Below are 24,199 nucleotides of genomic sequence, written 5' to 3' on the forward strand. Positions count from 1 at the left end.
CCTGCTTGATATTTCTTCTCCGTGTGTTCACAAAATCACTGCATTTCTCACTTCACTCTCTGAAACTCCAGATCATTTGCCATTAATTAAAAGATTAAAAAAAAACATTACTGACATATAATTTATATACCTGTATTCATTTCCTGTGGTTGCCACAACAAATTATTACAACAAAAATTAATTATCTTGATGTTCTGGAGTCCTGAAGTCTGAAACTAAAGAGTCAGCAAGGCCATGCTCTGCCTGGAGACTCCAGGGAAAAATGCCTCCCTGCTTCTTCCATTGTCTCAGGCTATTGAGAGGCTATTGCTTCTTTGGTTTCCTTGCTCTGTGGTCACATCATGCCAATCTCTGTCTCTGTTTTCACATTGCCTTTTTTCTCTGTGTGTGTCTCTCCAATCTCCCTCTGCTTTTCTCTCTTATTAAAGTTTATTTTTTGAGAGAGAGAGCTCGTATGTGTGCGTATGTATGAGTGGGGGAGAGAGGGAGAGAGAGAGAATCTCAAGGTGTCAGCAAGGAGTGGACTTGGGGCTTGAACCCATGAACCGTGAGATCATGACCTGAGCTGAAATGAAGAATCGGATGCTTAACCAAATGAATGACACAGGCATCCCCATACCTCTACTTTTCTCTTCTAAGGATGTTATTAAAAACAGGACACATCTGGATAATCCAGGATGCTCTCATCTGAAAAATAGTTATAGTTTTAGTTATATCGCCTAAAAACTGTGGTTATTGTTTTCAATGTGCAGATGAAGAGGAGACTGAAGATGTGACAGAAGAATGGAAAGAATCTTGAGCGATGACTTTCTGGGCATGCTTGCTTTGAAGGAAGTTGGTAAATTAAACTGTTTTCTGAATTCTTACATTCATTGACTACATCTATAGAGACCATTCCTCAAATACTGATTTTTGATATTTGGATTCTCTCTTCCTAGGTTTGCTTCTTTGATATTTTTGAGACATGGGGTGCATTTGGTCAGTGATTTTTTTCTTCACTGAAATGCCTGGTGAAATTGTGTTTTATTGCTAATCTTGCAACATCGGGGATATGTTATAAAACCAACATTTTATGTACGTGTGTGCTTTGTTAAAACTAGTTGAAGTACTATGATGACTTTGTATTTGATTTTATATGTTACAACTTCATTGTGATTTAGACAGATGGAATCACTATGAATTCTTATTTGGGCCCTGATTTTCCAGCTTTCTTCCCGTCTGGTGCCTGTTAAGTACAACTTGCCATAGAAAGAAATGAATTTTCTCAGCAAAGCAATGTTAGTATGGACTTTGCTTCCTTACTAGCAGTGGTATTTTGCTCAAGCAAGAGTTTGATTTACTTGAATTACTTGATTTTTATTACCATTTATCATCTTGCAGAATTTGCCTTTTAGAATGCAGCAAATAAATCATCCAGATTGGAAGGAGTTTATATGTCAGGATTTTGAGCAGAGGTTCTGTGCTTCACTTTAATTGAACTGCCTTAATCACATTCTCTCTGAAGCAAATTCTGTGGCTGCGGGATGGACTCTGATGATTGCTGTAGTCCAGGATTCATGCTTACTGTCCTAGATGGAAGTTAGGTTAATCTCCCTGGAATAACCTCTAGAAACTAGGGGCAATCGTAAAGAGTCAGCAGTAACCATGAGTGTTGAGGAGGAAGTGAACATATATCCACTGCAATTACTAACTTCCTACTTTCTCCCAATGAGAATACTATGGTAAACCCTCTAAATTTAAGTAGCTTGGAGACCAGAGGGGATAGATACTAATTAATTAGTAAAATATTAAATAATTTGTTCTTGCTCCTCTACATTGGACTTAGAAATGTCATAGAAAGAGACTACCACTTTCTAGGTGTTAACTTAATACACAACTATTACAAAAGGACCGTATGAAGAGGTCTCCTATGACCTCTTCTATGACCTTCTAAGGTCATACTTATGCAGCAGGGATGGATGATATTCTTAAAGCGCCATAAGCACCACATAGAGAGGGCAAAGGGAAGACACTCACACTTTTTTCTCCAGAGTGCATTAAAAAAAAAAAAAAGTAGAATGCAGCAAATAAAGATGAGCTACTTAAGAAATGTTCTGGGGTACTATTGAGAGAGAGAGAAGTTTTGTCTAGTTACAAGTCAGTAACTTGGATTCATGAGAAAATTTTATGTCAACACTTTATACAGTGAATTGGCACTAAGTCCAATTTATTTCTGATGAAAAAAGTGAGTTAGCTATTGTGCTACCTTTAATGAAGGTTGGGGTAATAGGTATGTAGCATGATTCTTTTTTGCTCACACACATTTTCATCTGCTGATAGTTGAGGATGTTAATGATTGCTTATATCACATTTCCTTGACTTTGGAAAATAAACTCTATAGCTATTACATTTAGAGGAATGGATAAGCGATTTCTTTTTTGAGCCTCCTTTTTCAGTTTACATTAAACTAACAATGGTTCATATTGATGTCAATGTGTGACAGTGCGATTTATCTTGTCGCGGAGTTTTGTTGGGGGAGGGTACCAGCAGATGTTAAAGTCGTGCTGTTGGACGCTCCTAAAAATGACACATGCATTGTAAAGTTTGGGTCAGGGGAGGGGTGTTATGGGTGGGAATTTGCAGTGGTGACAGAGAGGAGCCATTTTTGCCCATCAAACTTTATGAAGAGCTCAGGTTTCTAAATCTCTGTGCTTCTGGTATTTGAGTGTGTGCAGTGGGGCTGGTTGGGGGGGGTAGTTTTGTTGGGGGTGGTGAGAGCTTATGGCTTTCTAATATGTTTCTGCAAACGGTATTTGAGGCATACTGAGCTTTTCTGTTATAGGAGTTTAAGAGAAGGGAAGGAATACAGAATGATCTCAAGTAATGGATTTTTTTCATGAAAAGAGGTGACATAGTTCATTCCTTAGCATGTCAGCTGAAGGTACTTCTAACAAGGATTGGTAAGCCAAATTTAGAATATAATTCAGATGAGATCAGGTGCATTCAAGGGATACAATATAATTCAACGCAAAGGCTCCAGAATTTTTTTAAAAAATGTTACCCTGATGGGGAAAGTGTTCTTATTAAAAATCAGTGTTATTATTTTAAGGTTCCCTCTAGACCTGAGTCTTTCCCCCAGAACAAGATCGAGAAGAAAAACTATGAAAGAGCAAGAGCTAGCTCCTATTAGAAACAAATTTAGGATCTTAAAATTCAAGTTTTTTTGCTTATGACTTGTCAGGAAAACTACCCGCACCACCTTTATTGTAAATCCCCACAGGACCTAAAGTTTATTGCCCTTTAATCCAATTGTCTCTAAAACACATGATCGTAAACTCTCTTAGCAGGAAAACTCTCTTAGCACCTTGATGGCATAATCTTAGTTCTTAACAAGCCTTTTATTTCCGTACAATCTACCGATTTGAAGGTCAGTCTCAGAGTAAACACGAAGGATACCTGGGAAAATAGCTCCCGTTCCTGGACACTTTTTGTGTCCTATCAGGATCTTTACAGTTCCTGTAGGTTTGCTCCTTAAAAAGTGAATTGGGGTTGCCTGAGGGGCTCAGTTAAGCGTCAGATTCTCGATCTCAGCTCAGTCTTGATCTCAGGGTCATGAGTTTAAGCCCCGCATTGGGCTCCACGTTGGACCTGGAGTCTACTTTAAAAAAAAAAAAAAAAAGTGAATTAGAATTCTCTCCTAAGACTTGCCATGTTTGTGCTCCTCTGAGAAGGGATGATGTCCTGTTTCAAAGAATTATCTTTCAGATCAGTTTTCCAAACTCTGTAGCCCTTTTTGATTATCTTATAGTTCTTTATTCTTCACCTAGGCACCATGAAATGATTTGGTAATTTATACTTCTGTATGATTATGCTGCCTTAGATGGGAGAAATATTTTTTTTTCTTTTAATGTTTACTTGTTTTTGAGAGAGACAGAGACAGAATGCGAGTGGGTTAGGGGCAGAGAGAGAGGGAGACCCAGAATCTGAAGCAGGCTCCAGGCTCTGAGCTGTCAGCAGAGAGCTTGACCAGGGGCTTGAACTCACAGACCACGAGATCATGACCTGAGCCGAAGTCAGACGCTCAACTGAATGAGCCACCCAGGTGCCCCGGGGGAAGTATTTTTAGAATGAGAGGGAAAATCAACAAGAATCTATCTCAGCCAGTCATGTGTGGTGTTTCATGGACCCCCAAAGCCAGACCTTTAACCTACTCACAAGATTTCTGATTGTACTTGTTGTTATTAAAACTGGAAATTAGTCAGTATTTTGCTTTCATTGTTAGCTCACCCATACTCAAGTTCTGCTTATTGTAATGCTTTGGTCTTCTCTTTAAAAATTTGATACTTGATATGTATTTTTTGGATTTCTTCCAAATCCTTTTAGTCCTGTTTTTGACCAAAGGTAAATTCATCTTCTGACAGGTGATGTCTATAAAGTTTGGCCCAATTTGGTAATGACGGTTCCTCCCTCATTCACACTTCTAACGCTTCTCGACGACATGTAATTGTGTGCTACCTATCCAGTGCCATCATGCATGGGTCAGAAAATGTAGCCGTGAGCATTGTGTGCGCCTCGCTTATATTTTTTTCCCTTTGTTTTCATTGTTCTTTTTAGAAACAGAACTGTACTCTGAAATGGACTCAACGTTTAATTACCTTTCTAAAACATAAAATTGTATCCTATTGGGGTCCACCTTTTGAGTCCTTGCTTTGTTTTTAATAGGGCAGGCTAATGTTTTGTTCTTATTCCACAAATGCAGCAAATGAGTTTTCCAAGCAAATCAGTCACCTTCAATTGGATAGAAACTGTCAATGTTACTAATATTTACTGTAATGTCTTGTGTATGTTGTATTGGTTTAGGAATGGAGTTTACCCACACCTCATAACAAAGCCAGTAGAGAACAAATAAACATGGATACAGTAAGTATAAATATAAATTTCCATATGATTTATTGTCGTTCCTTGTACGTAACAGTAATATACAAACTTACACTGCTTTTAGAATGTAAAATGGATAAAAATGTGTACAAAAAAAGCACATTCCTAGAAAAAGGTATTGGTAAATAGTAAAAACTGGGGGGTAACAAGCGAAAAACAAATCAAAAACAAAACAAGAACCCCAACAATTCTTCAATTCAGTGTGCAAACATTTTATAAAAATAGAAATACTAACTCTACAGGCAGTATTTCCTGATAAATTATTTAAATAGCGTATCTACACAATCTGAGATCTATTCCAAAGGCAATGAGAAAATAATTTATAAAAATAAAGCAATGGTATATAAGATAGAAAAAACATAACTTTCAGAAAATGTATTTAACATTTCAATGCTATTTCCTTATTGGGAATACTTTTCTGCAAAGAGTTTTTATACTATGTACAACATTGACTTTTTTTTTTTTTTAAGGTACTACAGTAGCTTTAAGTTTGTAAGACACTTAAACTCTTTCTGCTTGATCCAAAAATTCTTTACTCAGTCACACAACAAATGAGGTAATATTTGTATATAAGTTTCACCTTTTTTTTTTTTTTCTTTCCTCTTTTGGAAAAATGAAAAAGTGTAGATGCTTTTCTTCTCCCTGGAAATAGGCACAAGGGATAGGGTACAACAGTATTAAAGGACTCTTGGCTTTCTTTTTCAAAGTTACAAACACTAGCAAATGGGCAACTGATTCCACTTGAAAAGACAAAAAAATCCCAAATCATTCACTCTGAGCACAAAGCAAAGAGCAGCCTGCTCTGCTGATTTTCCTTGTGCCGTTCTTGTGAGAGATTTGCTGATAAATCTCCACTACCTGCTGTCAAACACTTTCCACGTGAAACCTAGATTCCAGGTAGAACAGAGTTAATAAATAATCTGTATTTACAATCTTACAGTCATGAAGACTCCTAACGAAGATGATCCAGATAGTCCTTACGCTTCTTCCTGTTCCATGAATAGTCTTTCAGACAGATCCTCCAGAGTAAGTAAAAAATAAATATTTTATATTGTAAAGTGTTTGTAAAACAAAAAAACCCAAAAAAACAAAAAACAAAAAAAACAAAAAAAACCCCAAAAAACAAAAACAAAAAAACCAAAAACTACAGTCTAAGATAGTTGGAAAAGTCCATGACACTCAAGAAAAAAAGAGAAAAGGAATGTTTTAGTTGAGAATTTTGTGCCTTTCTAACCATAAAAATACAAGCCCGGCTGCCCGTCTCTTTGGAGGCAGCCCGGTGCTGAGATGGTAGGTTTTGTTATTTTCCTGCTACATCTGCACCAGCTACATCTGGAATAAAACCGACAATTTCATGGTAACCAGGCAGTGGCAGCCAGCACAGCCTTACAATGGTTTAATTCTCATTCCCTACTTTGGCCACTGCAGGTGATGTCTAAGGGATGGGGTTCTGGGAGGGAGTCCCAAAGCCAGTCTTTCCCTCCCCTCCCTGCTTCTATTTAAGTGCCTATGTACGCGGTTAATCAGCTAACACTGGTCAGCATCATGAAATCCAGCAAGTCTTTCAATCCCCTGAAAATGATTTAGTACCGAACGAACATGTAACAGCTCCACGTTTTTTTCATACAATCATCTCTTGGGGCCACGCCCTCCCCTTAGGGCTTTGGCCCCTGCTCCTCCTCTTTCTAAGGGTCAAGCATGGTGGTTTGCCAATTCTAGTGAGTCCTCCCTTCTCCCACACGCCTGAAAACGCTTTGGAGTCCACTGCTCAGAGATGGCCTCATGCTAGCACCCTACCCTGACAAAAACAGAGTGGGGCAGCCACCTGCCCACTGACGTGGGGGATGCTTTTGCTTTTTGGAAAGCAAACCAACGTAATTATTTCTGTTCTTGGAAGATTGTCTTTGCATTCAGAGGCTGTATGCTGAGTCTGATTTGGAAAACGGCATTTTCTTGAGATAAGTCCCATATCCTAGGAGTCCACAATGATACGCAAGCAGAGAAAAGGCAGGGAGGAGTGATCCTAGGGGTTTTCTTAAGCCCGTGGTTCCAGAAGGTGCAACACCAGCATTGGTTAGGATCAGTCTTTTGATCAACAGTTGGATGATTAGGAATCTGTTCAATAAACAAACACATAAATAGATAAGCCAATTCATTCATGAAGGCACTAGTGTTAACAGTTAACAAATGAACCTTAGCGTAGCTCTACTTTTATACTGACAAAAGCTTAAGACTGTCCACTTATTAAATGTTAATGAGCTTGACGGAGCAGGACCTTCCAGAGTGTATGTACACTATGCTTTCTAAAGCCTTCAGTGTTTAGGGAGTGTTCCACGTTCAGACTCAAAGATTACGTCATAATTTAAATCTTGAGTAAAATCCGTCTTTTTACTGACTGATCCTGGTAGGCATCAGGTCTTGGCCCAGTATACATTAGACATTGTGTGGTAGGCCCAGCGCTGGACTTGAGGCTCAAGTAAGCACAGAGAGAAAAAGACTAAAAATAAACTGAAGTTCTAATGAGAATTAATTGAGCCCATCAGTCTGACAGTAGTATACCCTTTCTACCCTTAGACACAAGGAAAGGCTGGGCAGGCCCTCTTATGCTTCAATGTTGGGAATAAAACTAAGTAGTGTGTAAGGCACAGAAACAGGTCAAACTTGAAAGTAGTATTCATGGGGTCCAAACTGTACACAAGTTTGTCCAGTTTATCTTTCTACTGGGAATGAGAGCACAGAGACTGCTACGCAAACTGAGGTTCTGAACAAGGAGTCCAGATTTCATAAGCCACAGCCTATAGGCCTTGTTTTTATCGTGGTCTTCAACAGCAAAATAGAAATAACCCGGTCTCTAAAACCGTCTTTTAAACAGATGCTCCCATAATGGGCACTCTCAATACTAGTCTTAATTAGAGATGTCAAATGTGGGTTCACTGTATCGTTGCTCCTACCTCTGCATTCGTATTTCAGGTCGGAGAAGAACACCATTTCTTGAGAGAAGACAAACAACCCCAGTCTACCTCCAGCATAGGTTTTGTCGTAGATGGGTCCCGAGTCAGCCATGATTTTCTTCCCTTCGTACATCACCACTCTGCAGGGAAGAGAAAATCTCGTTAGTGACACTCCTAATTTTTGGCCGCCTCCTCCTTCCCCATCAGTGTGTGACTAAGTGAAATGTAATCAGCACCATCTTACCTAATGAAACCCGTCTTTGGTCGGTGGCTGAGACGCCATCTATAGGCAGTGAAATCTTTCCAGCCTATGTGACGAGGGTCATGCCACAGAGTGCGCACCTGAAGGAAAAGGAAAAGGTTGAAACATGGCTGAATCAAGATTTCTATTTCATTCTATAGGAAGGAGTACTTGAAGGGTACCAAATGGGCCTAAATTAGAGGTCTGCAATGATGGATTTTTTCCAAGACCTTTCATTTGATGTGTGGCCTTGAATCAAGGAATCATGATGTGTTTCCTTGAAACACAGGAAGCAGAAAGAGGAAGGAAAGTTTTGTTTGAAGAGGCTGAAACGGTCTTTGGATTTGAAGGGAACTCTTGGTTACAGGGAGCTCCCCTCTCAGAGGCCGCCATTTGGTTTTTACAAAGCAAAACTTAATGCTGGGGTTGCTGGGGCAGAGAACTTGATATCTAAGACTGCCTGGGGCTAGTCTTGGCCAAAGCACAGGGTCCCTAGTGCTTGTCCAGCACCTTCCTCGGGAGCCTTGTTCTCACCTGGCCGGGGGTGTTTCCCGTGTGCCAAAGGGCGTTCCGTAGGTGCTCGCCGGGCCCTGTTGTGGAGTTCACCACTTTCACAGAAAGGCCTGAGTATCCCTGAGCCCTAGTGGGGTTGGTGTCCCAGTAGGACTGGGTGACTTGCTTCCACATCACCACATAAAAGCGGCTGCTAGACTGGTAGCCAAACACGAATCCAGCATAGTCATCATCCCTCTCAGTGTTGATGAAGAAGGTGCCACTGAAGTCCACTGCATTAAACTCATCATAACCTAGAAAATGAAAATGAGGCCAGATGTGGGTTAACAGCTGCAGCCCTTCAGAAGCTCCTGGGTTACATTCCCAGACATCCATAATACTTCAGGGAGACACATAAGTGCCAGGTTTTACAATTGCTTCTTTCCCGTGTATGCACTTGTCTTTTGTTTGGAGAACTCCTTACCTACAGCAAGTCCTGGATCACAGTTGACAGTCTGGACGAGTTCTTTACCCTGATGGCGCACCACCCAGTTAGGGTCATTTTGGGACGTCCCTTTGGGATCTAGAGGAATCATCTGGAATCGGCGGAAATCGGTCTCACTGATATCAATGTTTTCGGGACAGATGTCATCGATGTCTGGCACATTGTCATGGTCAAAATCATCTTTGCAAGCATCACCTCGACCGTCACCTAAGGTCAAAAAAGGCAAGAATTCAGTGGAATTTTGAAATCTTGCTGGTGTCAGAAATTCACTCTCTTGTCTAAGTTGGCATATAGTGTTTTCATCCTCACAATTTTCCATTTGGTTTTGCTTTTATGGTCTCTGAGAGAGCCATGGTGTCAGTCTCTTAAAGTGGCTCCCCTAACTCACCATCAGAATCCTTCTGGTCAGGATTGGGCACGAGTCTGCAGTTGTCCCTATCATCAGGAATGCCATCATTGTCATCATCATGGTCACAGGCGTCTCCCTTGCCGTCCTTGTCATGGTCAGCCTGGTTGGCATTGGGCACATAGGGACAATTGTCCAGGTTGTTCTGGTGGCCATCTTCATCAATATCCTGATTGTTGTCACAGGTGTCTCCGATGCGGTCTGAGTCAGAGTCGAGCTGAAAGAGACAGAAGCCAATGGTAAACTGAGGTATAAGTCATGACTGTTAAAGATGACTTACAGAAGATTCTCCCATGTTTAATATGGCCAGTGGGGTTTCAGGTCTGTAAGTTTCTGCCAGAAGAGAGCCAACCCTTCCAGGAGATTAAATGATATTAAAGAAATAAAATTTATGGTAAGACCCAAACTCCACAAACAGTGGACCCTCCGTGCCATTTGCTCTGCAACGTTATCCCAAAGATCCAGAACTTTATTGTTCTGGCCCCAAAGCTATTTATCCTATTGCTTTTTGTTTTCCAGGACCTCATAAGAATAAGCACTATGAAGAAAAAGCTCAATCTATCATTTCTATGATCTTATACAATTTTCTTTTTTAAAAAGCTGGATTCTGGGGTGCATGGGTGGCTCAGTTCACTGAGTGCCTGGCTCTTTATTTTGGCTCAGGTCATGATCTCATGGTTCATTGGGACAGGGCCCCACGTTGGACTCTACACTGACAGCACAAAGCCTGCTTGGGATTCTCTCTCCCACACTCTGTCCCTCTCCTGAGGGCTCGTGCTCTCGCTCTCTCTCTCTCTCTCTCTCTCTCTCTCAAAATAAACTTAAAAAAAAATTCTGGTTTCTAAGTTTCTACAACAAAGCATTTGAGAAAAGAAATGCCTTAACTTACGTTGCTAGAAAATTATGGCCAATTACACATGAAAAGAAATATTTTCAGACATGGAATCTGTTCTGGCTCATGTATATTTGTAGCACTCTCTCACATAGGTAGAGAACAGAACGATCTGTTTGTCAGTCTTCAAAATTATCTGGCATTGCAAACAGGAATTTGAGCTTTTGCAAGTATTTTTAGTTGGAGGTTTTTTAACAGCCAGATTCTATCCTTAGCCATGAAAATGGTCATTAATTTTTTAAGAATCTTGTCTTCCATCTCAGTCTTTGAAACGATTAACGTTACCAGAGTAGTCAGGTTTTTGCTTTGTGTAATTTATGTTGACGCTGGTAGAACACACAAAGTAAGTCACATGGACCTTACAGAAGACCAGAGTGAAGTTACAAGATGGTCACACAGAAGATCTCTGGGACTCTGCAAGGAGCTCTCATCAGGCAAACTGTGTGTATGAAAATACCACAACTGGGCTAGGAGACCTCAAAGAGCCATGGGCACAAAACAGTTTGAACTCTTTAAGTGCTGTTTTCTTAGAAGCCTAACAGGAGCTATTCCAGTATTCTCCTGGGAGGCTGTGCAAGGGGTCCACCTACCTGATCTGGATTGTGTTCCAGGGGGCAGTTGTCACACTGATCGCCGACCCCATCCATATCCGTGTCCCTCTGGTCCACGTTGTAGACGTACTGGCAGTTGTCTCGTTCATTGAGGATACCTGCAGGGAACAGGTGACCAGTAAGGGCTGGAATCTCTAGCCTCTGACGTTTTGTTAAGCCACGCCCCCATATCCGGGGCTGCAGAGAAGTAAGATGGCCCCTGGCACCTTACCATCCCCATCGATGTCAGCGGCGCAGGCATCTCCTTCCCCGTTGTTGTCTGTGTCAGCCTGATCTGGGTTGTGGTTGTAGGGGCAGTTGTCACAGCGGTCTCCCACGTCATCCCGGTCATAGTCATACTGGGCTGGGTTATAGTGGAATGGACAGTTGTCCTGGAAAAAAAAAGGGAGTATTTTACAATACTGTCCATACAGCCAGCTCCAGCTTCAAACCATATGTGTTATATACAACTGCAAAAATCTAACATTTTCTACTTCATGATCACTGTAGAAGTTAAAAACCGGAGCATAATGAATGAAAAACAGGTTCTCGTTTGTTGTGCGTCAGTGAAATGGAAATATAAGGACACCATCCCCGTTCTTTGTAGGCTGAAATAAATTGTCCTGCAACTCAGGTAAGAATGTGAAACATACCTGGGGAGCAGAGGATCCTTGTTTATATGTTGTCATTTCTTGTTCAAATTAGTGGGGGTGGGGATGGAAGGTGGAGATGAAAAACCAAAACCCTCATGTAAATATTCTCTTGGCAGCATCTAGGCATTACAACTACCAGCGAATGACTATTAGCTTCTATATACACGTTTGGTTGGTTTTTCCTAGTACATGTACTGTAGTTCCATTGAATCCTACTAAGTAGAAGAAGAAAAGGACGACTGGAAAGCATCCTTACCCTGTCATCTGGGATTTTATCATTGTCATCGTCGTCATCACAGGCGTCGCCAATTCCATCCTTGTCATAGTCTTCCTGCCCGGAGTTGGGAAGGTTGGGGCAATTATCCTGGAAAGAGAGGACCCACATGACAGCTGCAGACCGTGTGCCCGGCTCTCGGCTCACACGTGGGGCAGGGCCCCCAGACACAGCACACCGAGAGCGAGTCGAATGCTGCGCTCCCTGATGGGGTGTATTTTTTTAACAGGAAGACAAGAAATTAAGCATTTTCCTGGGGGCATAGATCATTTGTAGAAATGCTGTGCGCTTTATGCGTGCTGGGAACGCAAGTCCCGCTCCACTGGCGTCTGGGAGAAACATGACCAACTCTGGAGCACACCAGCCAAAAGGGTCTGCCCTGTGCACGTACTTGGCACCAAGTGACTTCATGTTAAGGATTTGTGCCGTTCTGCCTTTGTGTAATTTCATCTGTTGGTTTCATTTGCAAACTTCAGGCATTTAAAATTGCGTGGCCTCTTCTATGGATCAGGGGAATGTGGATTCTTTCAGGAGGCAGGCTGTACCTTTTTGCAGTGGTAGGTGGCATTGGCCACGCACACCAGGTCCTCGTTGGGCCAGCCGTCCAGGTCCGTGTCCTCACCGCAGATGATGCCATTGCCTGCGTAGCCGGGCTTGCACTCACAGCGGTACATGGGGTCACTGTAATGGCCCAGGTAGCTGCACTTGGCGTTCTTGTTGCAGTCGTGTGTCCCATCTGTGCAGGGGTTGCGGGGCTTGCATACCTGGGGGCGACAACATCCTGATGTGCATATGCAGAGCCTTCGAGAGTCCCCAGATCCCTCTCCTCAGTGAGGAGGAGTGTGGGGTACTCTGTCCCTCCCTCTTCCCTGGCCCCTGCGGGTGTCCTAGCCATCAGCTCACAACTTGTTCCAGAGCAGCATTTTCAAACACGACGGATGATTTTTCCCCTGCTGGCTTTACAATGGGGTTGTCCTGTCCTGTTTCTAAAACGTCGACTGGACACTGAGCCTTTTCCCTATTTCTTGGTGGAGGCTGTGAAATGCCATGCCCGCCTTTCTTGGCGGTTTCAGTGAAGGACCCCCCCCCCCCCCAACCACACACACACACTGGTCTTGTGGTCTCCTCTACCTGTTTGTTGGCGGTGGCATATTCCACACCCCGGCCGAAGGGCTGCGGGCCAGTGAAGCGCGGGGGGCAGGGCAGACAGTTGTAGCCCGGGTCCGTGTTCTCACACCTGTGCTCCCCGTTGTGGTTGAAGCAGGCGTCAGGTACTTCCTTGCACTATGGGAGAAAATGACAGTTTGCCTACTGTTCAGGGAACGCCGCCCGAGGGGAAGACTGCGAATTCAGCCGTTTTTCTTAGATCTAGGCACTCGGCCATCGCTTCCTCACCTCATCGATGTCTTTGCACTGGATGCCATTTCCACTGTAGCCGGGGGGACAAGCACCACATTTCCAGCTGCCATCAGGGTAACTGGTACACTTGACCCCAGCAAAGCAAGGATTGGACAGGCATCCGTCTGGGATGAGAGAGACAGGCAGATGGTGGGTATAAGCGGCTGTTACTGCCACGCTCCTCACAAAACAATACGGTGTGAAACATTGTGGGGAACATGTTAACTGTTCACTTGTTGAGGGGACTCCGAAACGCCAGGTGGACAGTGTAGTCAAAACACTCAGGGCCATTCACAGCGGGAGCATCCCCCGAATGCTGACCATGGGTTTCAGTTACACAAAAAACCCAGGGTGGTTTTATCCGGGGCCACATGACTCACCAATTGGACAGTCCTGCTTGTTGCAGATCTGGTTTTCTGTCGCATCACCAACGCAGTCCTTGCCTCCAAACTGGGGTGTGGGGTTGTTGCAGAGCCGGCTACGTGTCTGCACCCCTCCTCCGCAGGTGACAGAACAGATGTCCCACAGTGACCAGGGACCCCAGCCTCCATTGACTGCAAGAAAGTGAACCACATGCCAAAGTGAAGGTCCATTTTCTGACACCTCACCTCTCCTAGAAGACTCTCCTCACTTTGTCCGAGAAACCTCTCCTACTCGGACACAGGAGGACCACGTTTGTGAAGAGGGCCAGTTTGAAATGGTTTTCTGTTTTTTTCTTACAAGAAGCTGCTGAGCATGCAGGACTTGGCTTCTACTTGTTCCCGAGGAAGTAACCTTTCCCCCCTCCATGGCCCGGCAAACAGGAGGCCGTGGGTGCCCAGTCTGCAGGGGTGCGGCACGTTCTCACTCACTGGGGCACGCGTCTCTCCTGCAGGCCTTGGTCTCCCGAGCTTCGCCTTCACATGGCTTCCCGTTCATCTGGGGGCTAGGGGAATTGCAGAGTCGGATCCTTGTGATCACACCGTCACCGCATGTCACAGAACAAGACGACCACGGCGACCAGTGGCTCCAGCCGCCATCCTGTTTAACTAAAATGCAAAGCTGATGGTTACAGGGTGCTTACCAGGGGTCAAGCTCTATGCTAACCATTTGAAACGCATTACCTAGGTGAAATCCTTAAAATAACCCTATCGAGAGCTATTATCCCCAATGTGCAGTTGAAAGAGCCGTAGGGAGGGGAAGCTGTGTTCAGGGGTGCACAGGTGGGCAGAGTTGGGGTTCAGATTCAGACCATCTAGAAACTGTCCCCTTAAACTCTATGCTCTGGAAGCTGACAAGGACAAGTCAGCTCTCCACACTCCTAAGGGGCCACGATGCTCACATCTCTTGTCACACTCCTGAATGTGGCAGGTCCGCGTCTGGACGGAGGAGCCCTCGCAGCGGTTGTTGAGGCTGTCGCAGGAGCGACCGCGCTGCTGGATTCCGTTGCCACAGGTCACAGAGCAGGAGGTCCACTCAGACCACGGGGACCAGCCATCATCCGCAGAGTCGCTGGCTGCAGAGGAAGCGGGGTCATTTAGTGTACGATCACCAAGATATGCTGTTGTTTAGACTGTGCTCCTCAGGACCTCCTTCCTTTGCCAGAGGGTGAAAGGCAAGGGGTTTCTTAGGCCAACAGCCAAAAGGTTTACCCCCTGTCATTGCGTTACAGCACCGGGGTCAGTGAAGGCTCAGCCTGGGTCAGCACCACGAAGCCTTCTCCCAGTAGCATATGTTCACCTATTCATGGGGTCTCCTTTCTCAGCATTTCCAGTGGCTTTCCCTTTCCTGACTGAAGAGAGCTTGGTAGGCATTTCTAGTCCCAGGCTTCCAAGACCAGGAGATCTGCAGGCAGCTTATACGAGTCACTTTGGACATCGGGGGAGCCACAGACCATGTGTCTGGCAGGTGAGCTGGAAGCAGCATCGCTGCTCTTGGCTCTGGCTCCAACTCGGTCATGAGGTTAATCAGTGCGCTGCTCCTCTTACCCTAGCATGTGGGGCCTGCTCTGTGCAGATTTTCACAAGACAAGGGGTGTGTTTACTAGCTGCCCAGGCACCAGGACTAGGATCGCATGTAGCTGTATCAGACACAGGACGGAGAATTTGTTTCTCTTGCCATCAGCTGGAAGTCTTCCTAGCAATCCTGGACTGAAGTCCAGGACTCCACTAGTCTCCAGCTGGCTTTGTTCCCTTGAGCCCACACCTGAAGTGTATGCTGAGCAGAAGCAGTTACCCAAGCCATCATCCCAGTGTCAGTATCGTTAACACAGCCTCGATGAGACTGCTTGTCCTGAGCTGTGGCCAGTGTGGAGTGTGTAGGTATAGGGGTGTGTGTGTGTGTGTGTGTGTGTGTGTGTGTGTATGTATGTGTGTGTGTGTACAGTGAGTGCTACTTTCCTGCTTTATTTCTTAGTTGTGATGAGGTCATTTTTATGACCTGTACATACTACATTCAATATTGACTCAGCAAAGTGATTAACTTATACTGCCCACAAAAACCAGAGGATAGGGTGTCTGCCGTGGAACAGTATGGTGTCTGGGAGAAGCTCCCAGGGCCCCGAACCTGCTGTCATTCGTAGGCCTCTCTCCTATTCCTGCAGGTAAGACAGATGCAACTTTCAGACCCAATTAAGTCCAAAGCTTGCACTACAGACTGTCTATTTCTCTGCTGAGATTTTTCTTAACTCTAGGCCATCGTGTTGAATTCTAAAAGGAGGCCAATTTAGAGCTAGTGCTGCTACAAATTCATCTCTCCTTTCTTCAGAGCATCAAGTCAAAATTAATAAGCTATACCAAGATCATTATCGCCTATATGGCAGCCAAGCCATCAGTTAACCAGATGCTGCAGCAAGAAACTGAATTAAAACACACAATGGAAATGGGGGTGGGGCTCTAGTGTCCTGTTCAGCGGTCCAGGGTTTATGGAGAACTGAGCTAGTCACTAAGGAATGGTTATGAGGTTTTAAGAACTTACGCCAACACCGTGGGCAGCATTCTCCATCGGGAACTGTGGCATTGGAGCAGGGCATGATGGGGCAGGATACTTTTTTGCAGATGGTAACAGAGTTCTGGAAGGCAAGAGGGAGAAATGGGTTACTAAGTGTGTGGCAGGCAGAAGTTTATATACTGTAACATTTCAAGATGAAACACGGTCCTGGGTATCAATGCTCTACTGGAAGGACTTTAGTACATCTGTCTGTCCTATTTGTAGCCACCATACTGTGGAGACCATTCTAGTGCTAGCTACTTGTCACTCCATGCCCTAGAGAGGTCTTTCTTGATGGCTACATAGTGGCAGAAGTGACGGCACAAAGAATTCATCCGAAGGGAACCACTGAACATCAGGAGTCAAGTCTTTCCATTTGTGTCTGAAAATGAACTCAAAACTCAGCCAGGGCTTTTAAATTTTAAAATGTTCTCTTTATAGAGAAGAGATCAATGAGCATTTTTCCCGCTTCACATACAGATCTGGATTTGTATTTAAGCTTGGCTTTGCTCGGTGAGTCAGGCAAACCCTCCAAGCGGCTTCCAGTGGCACTCGGGACAGCTAGTGACAGACATCGCCAACAGTGCTATCGGAGGTAAGTAGACAGTTACGTCCTAACGGTGTCGGGCTAAGTGATTTGAACAACCAGTACTGTACTATGGGAATCTCGGGGTCATTGCTGAATACAGGTCAGGGGCTGGGAAAATAAAAGGAATGTTCCAACCAGGTCTTATTTACCTAACATTCAACACTTAGCCTTTGAACTAAACCAGGCAAATTAGATCAGATGTCTTAGCAGACTTGTCTTTCAGATACTTGGCCTGGGGTATAATTAAGACTTTGAAAAACATTCTGAGAGTTTCAAGATTTTATAGAGGTCACAACTGCGTCTGGAGAACAATCCACTTTGGTATCAGGCCATCTGGGTATTTCCCTAGAGACTGGCCCCAAACACATGCCATCAATTCGTACTTCAGTCTGTAACGATCCCCACCTGACAGCGACATTCCGTGCAGCTATCAACAGTCCATTCCTCGTTATTCCTGTACTGAACTCCGTTGTGGTAGCAGAGGGGAGGCCTCCTCAGCTCATTGGCCAACTCCTTGTTCTCTTCAGTCTAGAAGGGAGAGAAAGGCCATTAGTGCCCAACTTCATTTTCAGTCACTTGGGGTCACCTGCGATACACCTTCAGCTGCTCATGCTAAAGGGCTGGGGGGAGGGGCACTGACCACTTTGCGGATGCTGTCCTGGAGCGTGGTCACGATGGTGCGCAGGCCCCTCAACTCCAGGACCATGCTGGACAGCTCATCGCAGGAAATGCCACAGATGGCTTGCAGATCCTTTGTCTTGTGGCCAATGTAGTTAGTCCGGATGGCAGGGCTGGAGCCGTTTACCACATTGTTGTCGAGGGTGAGAAGGACGTTGGTAGCTGCCAAGGAAGAAAGCAATACAATGAGGAAAGTAATGGAAGGTCTTCACACGGCTGCTCTCACCAGCCAGCCCCTGGAGTTCCTACTTGTAAAGACAGGACACCTGGGGTGAAGGACACAGGTGGAGGGGAGGCACATGTATAAAAGGGACCTTCAAGAGTGATCTAAAAGAGTATCTTTTAACCAGGTCACCTGGGGTAATTTAAGCATGACCACCATTACTTAAGTTTCTCAGCTTGGTTTGGGTGGCGCTTCCCCAATTTCCTCATATGCCCCCCCAAAACAGAATGGTACTCACAGCTCGAACAGCCTTTGTTCCTGAGGATGGCTTCTGGTGTGGTTCCGAAGACGAACCTCACATTCTGCAGCACCCCCTGGGGGCAGAGAACACACATTACTTGTCGAGTAGTGTTGAGTGGGGGCGGGGGAAATGGGTGGGAGAGAGGGTTTATGCCAGGAAAAGCACACAAAGGAGGTTCTAACAGTTTGAAAGAGCGCGCTTTAAAGATCACCATGTCAAAATAACACGCCAACATAAACTGCCAAACAACTTCACCATCTTAATTGGGTCTTCTGCCAAGTCTTCAGTATTTTACAAGGAAATCAGTTTTCAGCCCACTTGGATACACAGGAAATGGAATCGGACACCAAGGACAGAGGATATAATGACACTCTCCAGTGTCAAAGAGTTAGATGTGGGAGTTTCAAAGCCCGGGTTGCAAAGATCGAGACGTTTAAGCAAGGAAGAAGCCGTGGCAGCAAATAAGCACTATTTTAACCTTTTTGAGAGCGGCTCCTGGGACTGGCTACATTCCCATGAGGAATCAAATGGCAAAGTGGTAAATACCATGCTCACACTACCCATTACGAGCTACATTACGGTTGGTAGACTGCATGTAAAGTAAGCCCTTTCCTTGCGAATAGCATATGAAGGATCTAAGGCTTGAACAGGCAGTTCTAGGAAAACCACTGCTTGCTTCTGTCAGTGGTTTACGAAGTGTGGTCCCCAGAACACCAACATTAGCTTCACTTTGAACTTGTTAGAAATGCAAATGATCAGGCCCCAACGCGGACACACCGAATCTGAATCTCTGCGAGTAGGGGGCAGGGTGCCGCAGTATGTGTTTTAACAAGCGCTCCAGGTGTTTCTGATGCGCCCTGAAGTTTGGGAGCCACTGCCTTGGTCCCCAGGCAGTATTTGCTATACTGGAAACCCTGCCTCTCCTGCTATAGCGCTCCTGACAAGTCAGCTGCCTAGCAGTCGAACCCAAGGACCAGGAACTGGAGAAGAGGCCTCACCTGGAAATTGTCATTGACACCTCCTTTTGCGATGCGGAGTCTGGCAACGTTGGCCAGGTCCCTGGTGAAGATGCTTTGGATGGGGACATCCAGCTCGGCGTTCTCCATCTTCTCACAGTCGATGTACAGCTGGGCCCTGTCCTCCTGCACAAACAGGGTGATGCTCTTCCATTGGCCGGTCGCCAGGAGCGCTTCTTCCACCGATACCACATGCTGCATCCCCTGCACGGTTAGGCTCAGGTCCAGGGTGCCCGCCTTGCCGTTGGAGACCACACTGAAAACCTGGCCAGAGTGGTCTTTCCGTTCTATGGCCAGCAGTGTGCCTCGGGTCTTCTTCATCTGCCTCAGGGAGGCCAAGAGAAGGAAGCCTTTCTCTGCCCGCACAGCATCCACCAGGTCTTGGAACTTGTCATCAGGCACAGGGGGGATCAGGTTGGCATCCTCGATGCGGAAAGCTGGGCTGGAAGAGTCAGGACCCTTCACCAGCCGGCGCCCAGAGCCCTTCCGGGCAGCGCCCGTGAGTTCAAAGATGTCGAACACGCTGTTGTCTCCCCCGGATTCTGTTCAACAGAGGACATACAATGAGCCTTCTAGGCTGTGGCCAGGGATGGGGACAAAGGGACAGGGCGAACACTCTGGGCAACCAGTGAAAGCACTAAATAAACGCCATGGTCAGAGGAAAACTGCGTTCTGATGTTCAATCAGGGCTCTGGGGAGAAACAGCTAGCAGTGGAGAGCATGACAGGGAGGCACACGTGGGGTAACCAGCACCTTCTCATCTTCCCTCCCCTCTCAAAAGGTATCATACAGACTCACCTGGAATACGGTTGGAGCCACATACATGCAACAGGAAGAGGACACTGAGTCCCCAGGCCAGCCCCATAGTGGAGCTGTTTGTGCCCAGCAGGGAGCCTGTAACAGGAAATACAGATCCTCAGAGGCAGCCAAGCAGGGAGGGTGGGCAAAAACTGGGGGCTGGGCTTGGGGCCAGGGCCCTGGGGGATCCCCCTTTGGCCCCACATTTGCTGGAATGAGGGACAACAGTATTTACTTTGGACAGGATATCAGAAAGAAAAAGAATCAAGGGGAGGAGACAACGGTTTTAAAGTTGGGGGGTGGCACTGGGGCAAAGACCAACAACTTGGGGACTTTCCCTTGGCAAGTCGAGGGTAAACAGTAGGACAAGGAGCCGCAGTTTCGGGGGTGCAGGGAGGCACAGGGAACTAGAGATCTAGACGAGTGACAAAAAAGGTGTAGGGAGCAATGGAAGAATCAAAGAAAATCTTGTGGAAGGGGCGTCCTGACGAGTTGGTTTGTGAACCCCAAGCGGGAAAGAATAGTTCTGGAGCCCTTCCACGAGAAAAGTCTCCCATCAGCTGGGAGAGACAGCGGGGAAAGGCGAAGAGGTATGAGATCCAGGGTCCACGAGGGGCTGGAGCCTCGGAACTCGAGGTGTCTGGCCAGGGCAGCACCCGGTCCTCGGCGGCCACCTGGGGACTCCTTACCTGTGTGCACACGGGTGCAGCGACCCGGAGCGGCGGCTAGGGAGCAACGACAGGCGGCGAGTCCCGGAGAGGCGCGGGGCGAGCGGGGCGCCCGAGGAGGCGGCGGCCGCCGGAGTCGGAGGCAGCGCCGGAAGGGCTCGCGGGAGCCGGGACTCTGCGGCCGGCTCGAAGGCAGGAGCTGGCGAGGCGGCGGAGCGGCGCGCTTTTAAAGGCGCGCTCACATTCCTGGGGATTCCTCTGGCCAATGGGAGGCTGCGGGGCAGGAAGCGGGAGGGGGGCCAGTCTGGGTTCCTCTCTCCGCCCCCCGCTGCCTGGCGCATAACTTTCCAGCTAGAGAGTGAAGGGAGGGGGGAGGCGGGGGTCGGGGCCGAGGAGCGGTGGAACTTCTCAGAAAAATAGGTGCCCGCCCACGCAGCCTTGGCGCACTCGCGCTCGGCACTTTGGATTCTGGAGTCCGGTGTGAGCGCCCCGAGCGGCGACCGGGCTTTGGCCGCTCCCGGGCCCATAGTGGGGGTGGGGGGTGGGGTGGGGGGGGGGGGGCGTCGTCGGGCGGGATTTCAGGCAAACGCGTCTCCTTGAATACCTGGGCGACGTTTGACACTTGTGCACCGAGACCCTTTGCAAAGCCAGATGAGTCCGACGGGGTAAATGCGGCCAAGAAAGAACCAGTCGTTAAAGAAGTTCCCTCTGGGGTTATTTGGGGGCCCTCTTCCATCCATCGGGGGGGGGGTATGCGACCACGCGCTCAGCCTCGCCCGCCCTTCGCCCGCCCCCCTACGGGCGCTGGGTGCGGGGCGCGTCGGCCAGCAGGGCGGTGAGCAGAGCTCGCGTTCCCGCTGCCCGTCGGGGCACATTTTCTGCAGCTGCCTGGCGCGCAGAAGGTCGCTTCTCGCCCCGGCTACGGCGTTCCCACGGCTGGCCGCTTGGGGGCGGCATGCGTATTCTGATGAAGGGCACCGCGAGGACGGCTTCTTTCTAGTCAGGAATGTTAAGGAAACTTACTCCTGTCCTCTTCCCCCAAGCCAAAACTGAAATTGTGTCTTGAAAAACAGTTTTTATGCCCACTCGTGCTTCTTAACGTGACTCCCGGTTGGAGGATTTGCGGAACCATCTGGCTCTGGGGTCTTAAACTATTTACAGAACAGACCCAGAAAGTAATACGTTACCCTCTGCCTATCATTTTATTTCCCCTTTTCCTCCCTCAACGTTCTTTTCATTTTTCAGCTCCCGAAACCGAGGTGTGGGTTACATTTCTGCGGGTGCACCAATTGCCATGAGCGCGGCTGCTTAATGCTTCTGTCATTGGAAGTCTGGTCTCCAAACCACCGTCTCAAGCCAGCATGACTCCAGCTGCCTGGAATTCCATTCATCTCTTAGGGCAGGGATGTCAGCAGCCACTCTTCCCCTGCTGTGGCCCTGCACTGTCAGGCTGGCCCTGAGACACAGGACGCAGGTAGTAGCCTCACCAAATAAGGAGCTGTGCCACAGGCTGGGGAAAGCCCTTTGGTTCACGTTCCTTCTCAGTCCTCACACCTGGCAGGACTCCTAACTGCTGGAAACGCCCACGACTTTGCCTTCATCACAAGGGCCCTGTCGCTTTTCTTGTGTGGGAGTGTTGTGTGACAACGTGCACGTGTGTGCAGATTGCGGCATCCGTGTTTTCTAGTTACTCAGTATACATCAAGTGCTTCTGGAAGATGACAAGTATGTTCCTAAGACACGTCTGTTGGTTGCTCAAATAATAACTAAACCTGACAGTCAGATAGATTTCACATGTTGACAGAAATAAAAGTTTCTATCGGATGATTCCTCAAATCAGATTCCTATTGTGGAAGTCATAGGTAATGACTCATCCAAATAGATCTGAAGATTCCAGAGGCAGCAGCCATATATGTCCCTTTCCTTCCCTAGCTAGCTAGCATCCTGTTTGCTCCTGGAGAGGCATTTTTTTTTCTTTACAATTGCCAATAATTCTTCATAATATCAGCTACTTAGGAACAGTGTTTGGAGGGATGGCATGCTGATGCCCCCTGCCCCCCATTCCTTTCGCCCACTTGCTATTTTTATACAGATCAGCTGGGGGCTTCAGGTCTCCAAGAAACCCACAGAAGCAGGATACATCTTTTCTTTTATAAAACAATCATCTCCCCTGGGCTTAGCCACAAGGATAGAGTAAAAGCTCCCTGGAATGCCCCCTCAGGGCTAGCTGCTTCCGTGACTAAGGGACCTTAGGAATCCCTCTGGATTTTTCTTGGAACTTGGCTTCTTTCAACAAAACAAGAAGAAGAATTTCATCCTCCAACATGTTTTACGGCTACGAAGGTGACCTGTATGGTGGCAGGGAAGAGCTGTCTTGTCAAAGAAAGCTGACAGAGGTGTAGGGGTTATTTATCTCAAACACAGAGGCCTTCCTCAGGTCACAAAGGTCCTTCTGTTGGAAGGGACCCATCACGGTGGAAGGGGTGTTTGGGCAGCTGTTAGAAACTCACACACACTCCGGCTGCTCTGTGTGTGCTGCACATATTCCCCAGAAACCTAAATAACCTCTGGGAAGCTTTGAGAGAAGCAGGAATGAAAAAAAGAGTAAGAAAGCCTACACCTTTAATTGGGGGGATATTGTCCCTCTTGTGTGTGTATATCCACATTTACAAATGCTGGGATTTCAGGCCAATAATCTGACATGGACCTGAGTGATGGGGGTTCCAGGGAGACGGTCCAGTTCTCTCTTTGCCAAGTTGCCATCCTTGAGGATTATGTATTTAAAATTAAATTGTAAGGCATATGGCATTTTGCTGTAGGATTTCCTTTTTCCAAGTTCCCCTAATTGGATGTGGGATTGACCTAAAAACACTGCCAGTAAATAGGAGGAAAGGACTGTCAGTAATACCTAGTTTAAAAATGACATGCGATTAAGGAGAGCAAGATAATTGAGAAAAAATTTTGCTTATCTAGCAAAGAACAGCAAGGTGGGCTGTGATTTTGTGCAGGGATTCAAAAAAATACTTTGCAGGTGTTTAGCCGTGGAAAATTTCTTCAAAGTGAGCAGCACCCAAAAGTCGTGGAATTCTAGAATAGACCAAAATCATAGCATCTCTAAAATGAAGACATCACAGATTCATCGCCTCTGAATATTTTCCCTAGCTCATAGCTCAAAGTTGTTTCAGTTCAGCTGCCTTGATGGTCAGGGCCAGAGGGAAGTTTCCAACGGATTTTTCTTATTCTTCAGTCAAACAGCCATCCCCCTCCTTCATGAGATGTTCTCCAGTGGCTTTATGTTGCACTGTTTCTTCTTTCTGTGAAACTTTGAAACATGCATTATGTCTGCCATGTAACTCATCTGCTTATGTTCTTTAGTGTTCAGTTTTTCCGAATAACTTTTATTTTCTTATGTATAAGGACTCTATTGTAAGTACCCACAGGCTTGGGCTTGGGCAGGGCTGTAATAGTTGAATTGCCAAATCCCTTTGTGCGCACGTGAATTTATGGCACAAAAGGACTGGACTACCCACCGCCTCCCTAACCACTTGTGCCATTTCATGTAGATATGCCGTAGCTCTTGGGGTGCATGAGGGAACTCCCATACATTGCAGCCCTCCCCACAGGACTGAGGCTGTACTCTCTGGGAACTGATCTCAGTAAGAAGGGGTAGAACTATTGGCTTCAGGATAACTGCCTTCAC

General features: G+C 46.4%; 2 protein-coding genes across 2 annotated transcripts in view; one reads left to right on the plus strand and one right to left on the minus strand.

The window, feature by feature from the left end:
• Positions 1 to 866, plus strand: part of FSIP1 (fibrous sheath interacting protein 1) — a 192,892-nt gene extending 192,026 nt beyond the window's left edge. Inside the window, exon 12 of the mRNA XM_019442606.2 lies at positions 753 to 866. Within this exon, the coding sequence (XP_019298151.2) occupies positions 753 to 799 (47 nt within the window). The 3' untranslated portion in view covers positions 800 to 866. The remainder of the gene's footprint in view (positions 1 to 752) is intronic.
• Positions 867 to 4,904: 4,038 nt separating this feature from the next.
• THBS1 (thrombospondin 1) lies at positions 4,905 to 20,678 on the minus strand. The gene is made up of 22 exons (XM_019442608.2): positions 20,521 to 20,678; positions 19,832 to 19,927; positions 19,016 to 19,575; positions 18,015 to 18,090; positions 17,516 to 17,715; positions 17,281 to 17,403; positions 16,275 to 16,368; positions 14,641 to 14,814; positions 14,171 to 14,347; positions 13,700 to 13,873; positions 13,317 to 13,444; positions 13,053 to 13,205; positions 12,467 to 12,685; positions 11,904 to 12,011; positions 11,227 to 11,386; positions 10,995 to 11,113; positions 9,495 to 9,729; positions 9,086 to 9,313; positions 8,644 to 8,915; positions 8,113 to 8,210; positions 7,869 to 8,008; positions 4,905 to 7,032 (listed from the first exon to the last, which is right to left on the minus strand). The coding sequence occupies exons 2-22, from the start codon at positions 19,896 to 19,898 to the stop codon at positions 7,025 to 7,027; spliced, it is 3,513 nt and encodes a 1,170-aa protein (XP_019298153.1). The 5' UTR covers positions 19,899 to 19,927; positions 20,521 to 20,678; the 3' UTR covers positions 4,905 to 7,024.
• Between the last annotated feature and the right edge of the window lie 3,521 nt (positions 20,679 to 24,199).

Source organism: Panthera pardus, unplaced genomic scaffold, assembly GCF_024362965.1.
Source record: "Panthera pardus isolate Hobbes unplaced genomic scaffold, ASM2436296v1 HiC_scaffold_24, whole genome shotgun sequence".
In the NCBI taxonomy this organism is placed as follows: Eukaryota; Metazoa; Chordata; class Mammalia; order Carnivora; family Felidae; genus Panthera; species Panthera pardus.

Coding starts and splice junctions, on each gene's coding strand:
- THBS1 (XM_019442608.2), bottom strand. CDS start 19,898: ATGGGGCTGGCCTGGGGACTCAGTGTCCTCTTCCTGTTGCATGTATGT. Junction 17,404..17,515: donor AGGACAGCATCCGCAAAGTG/GTCAGTGCCCCT, acceptor TCTCCCTTCTAG/ACTGAAGAGAACAAGGAGTT. Junction 14,348..14,640: donor TCAGGAGTGTGACAAGAGAT/GTGAGCATCGTG, acceptor TTTGCATTTTAG/TTAAACAGGATGGCGGCTGG.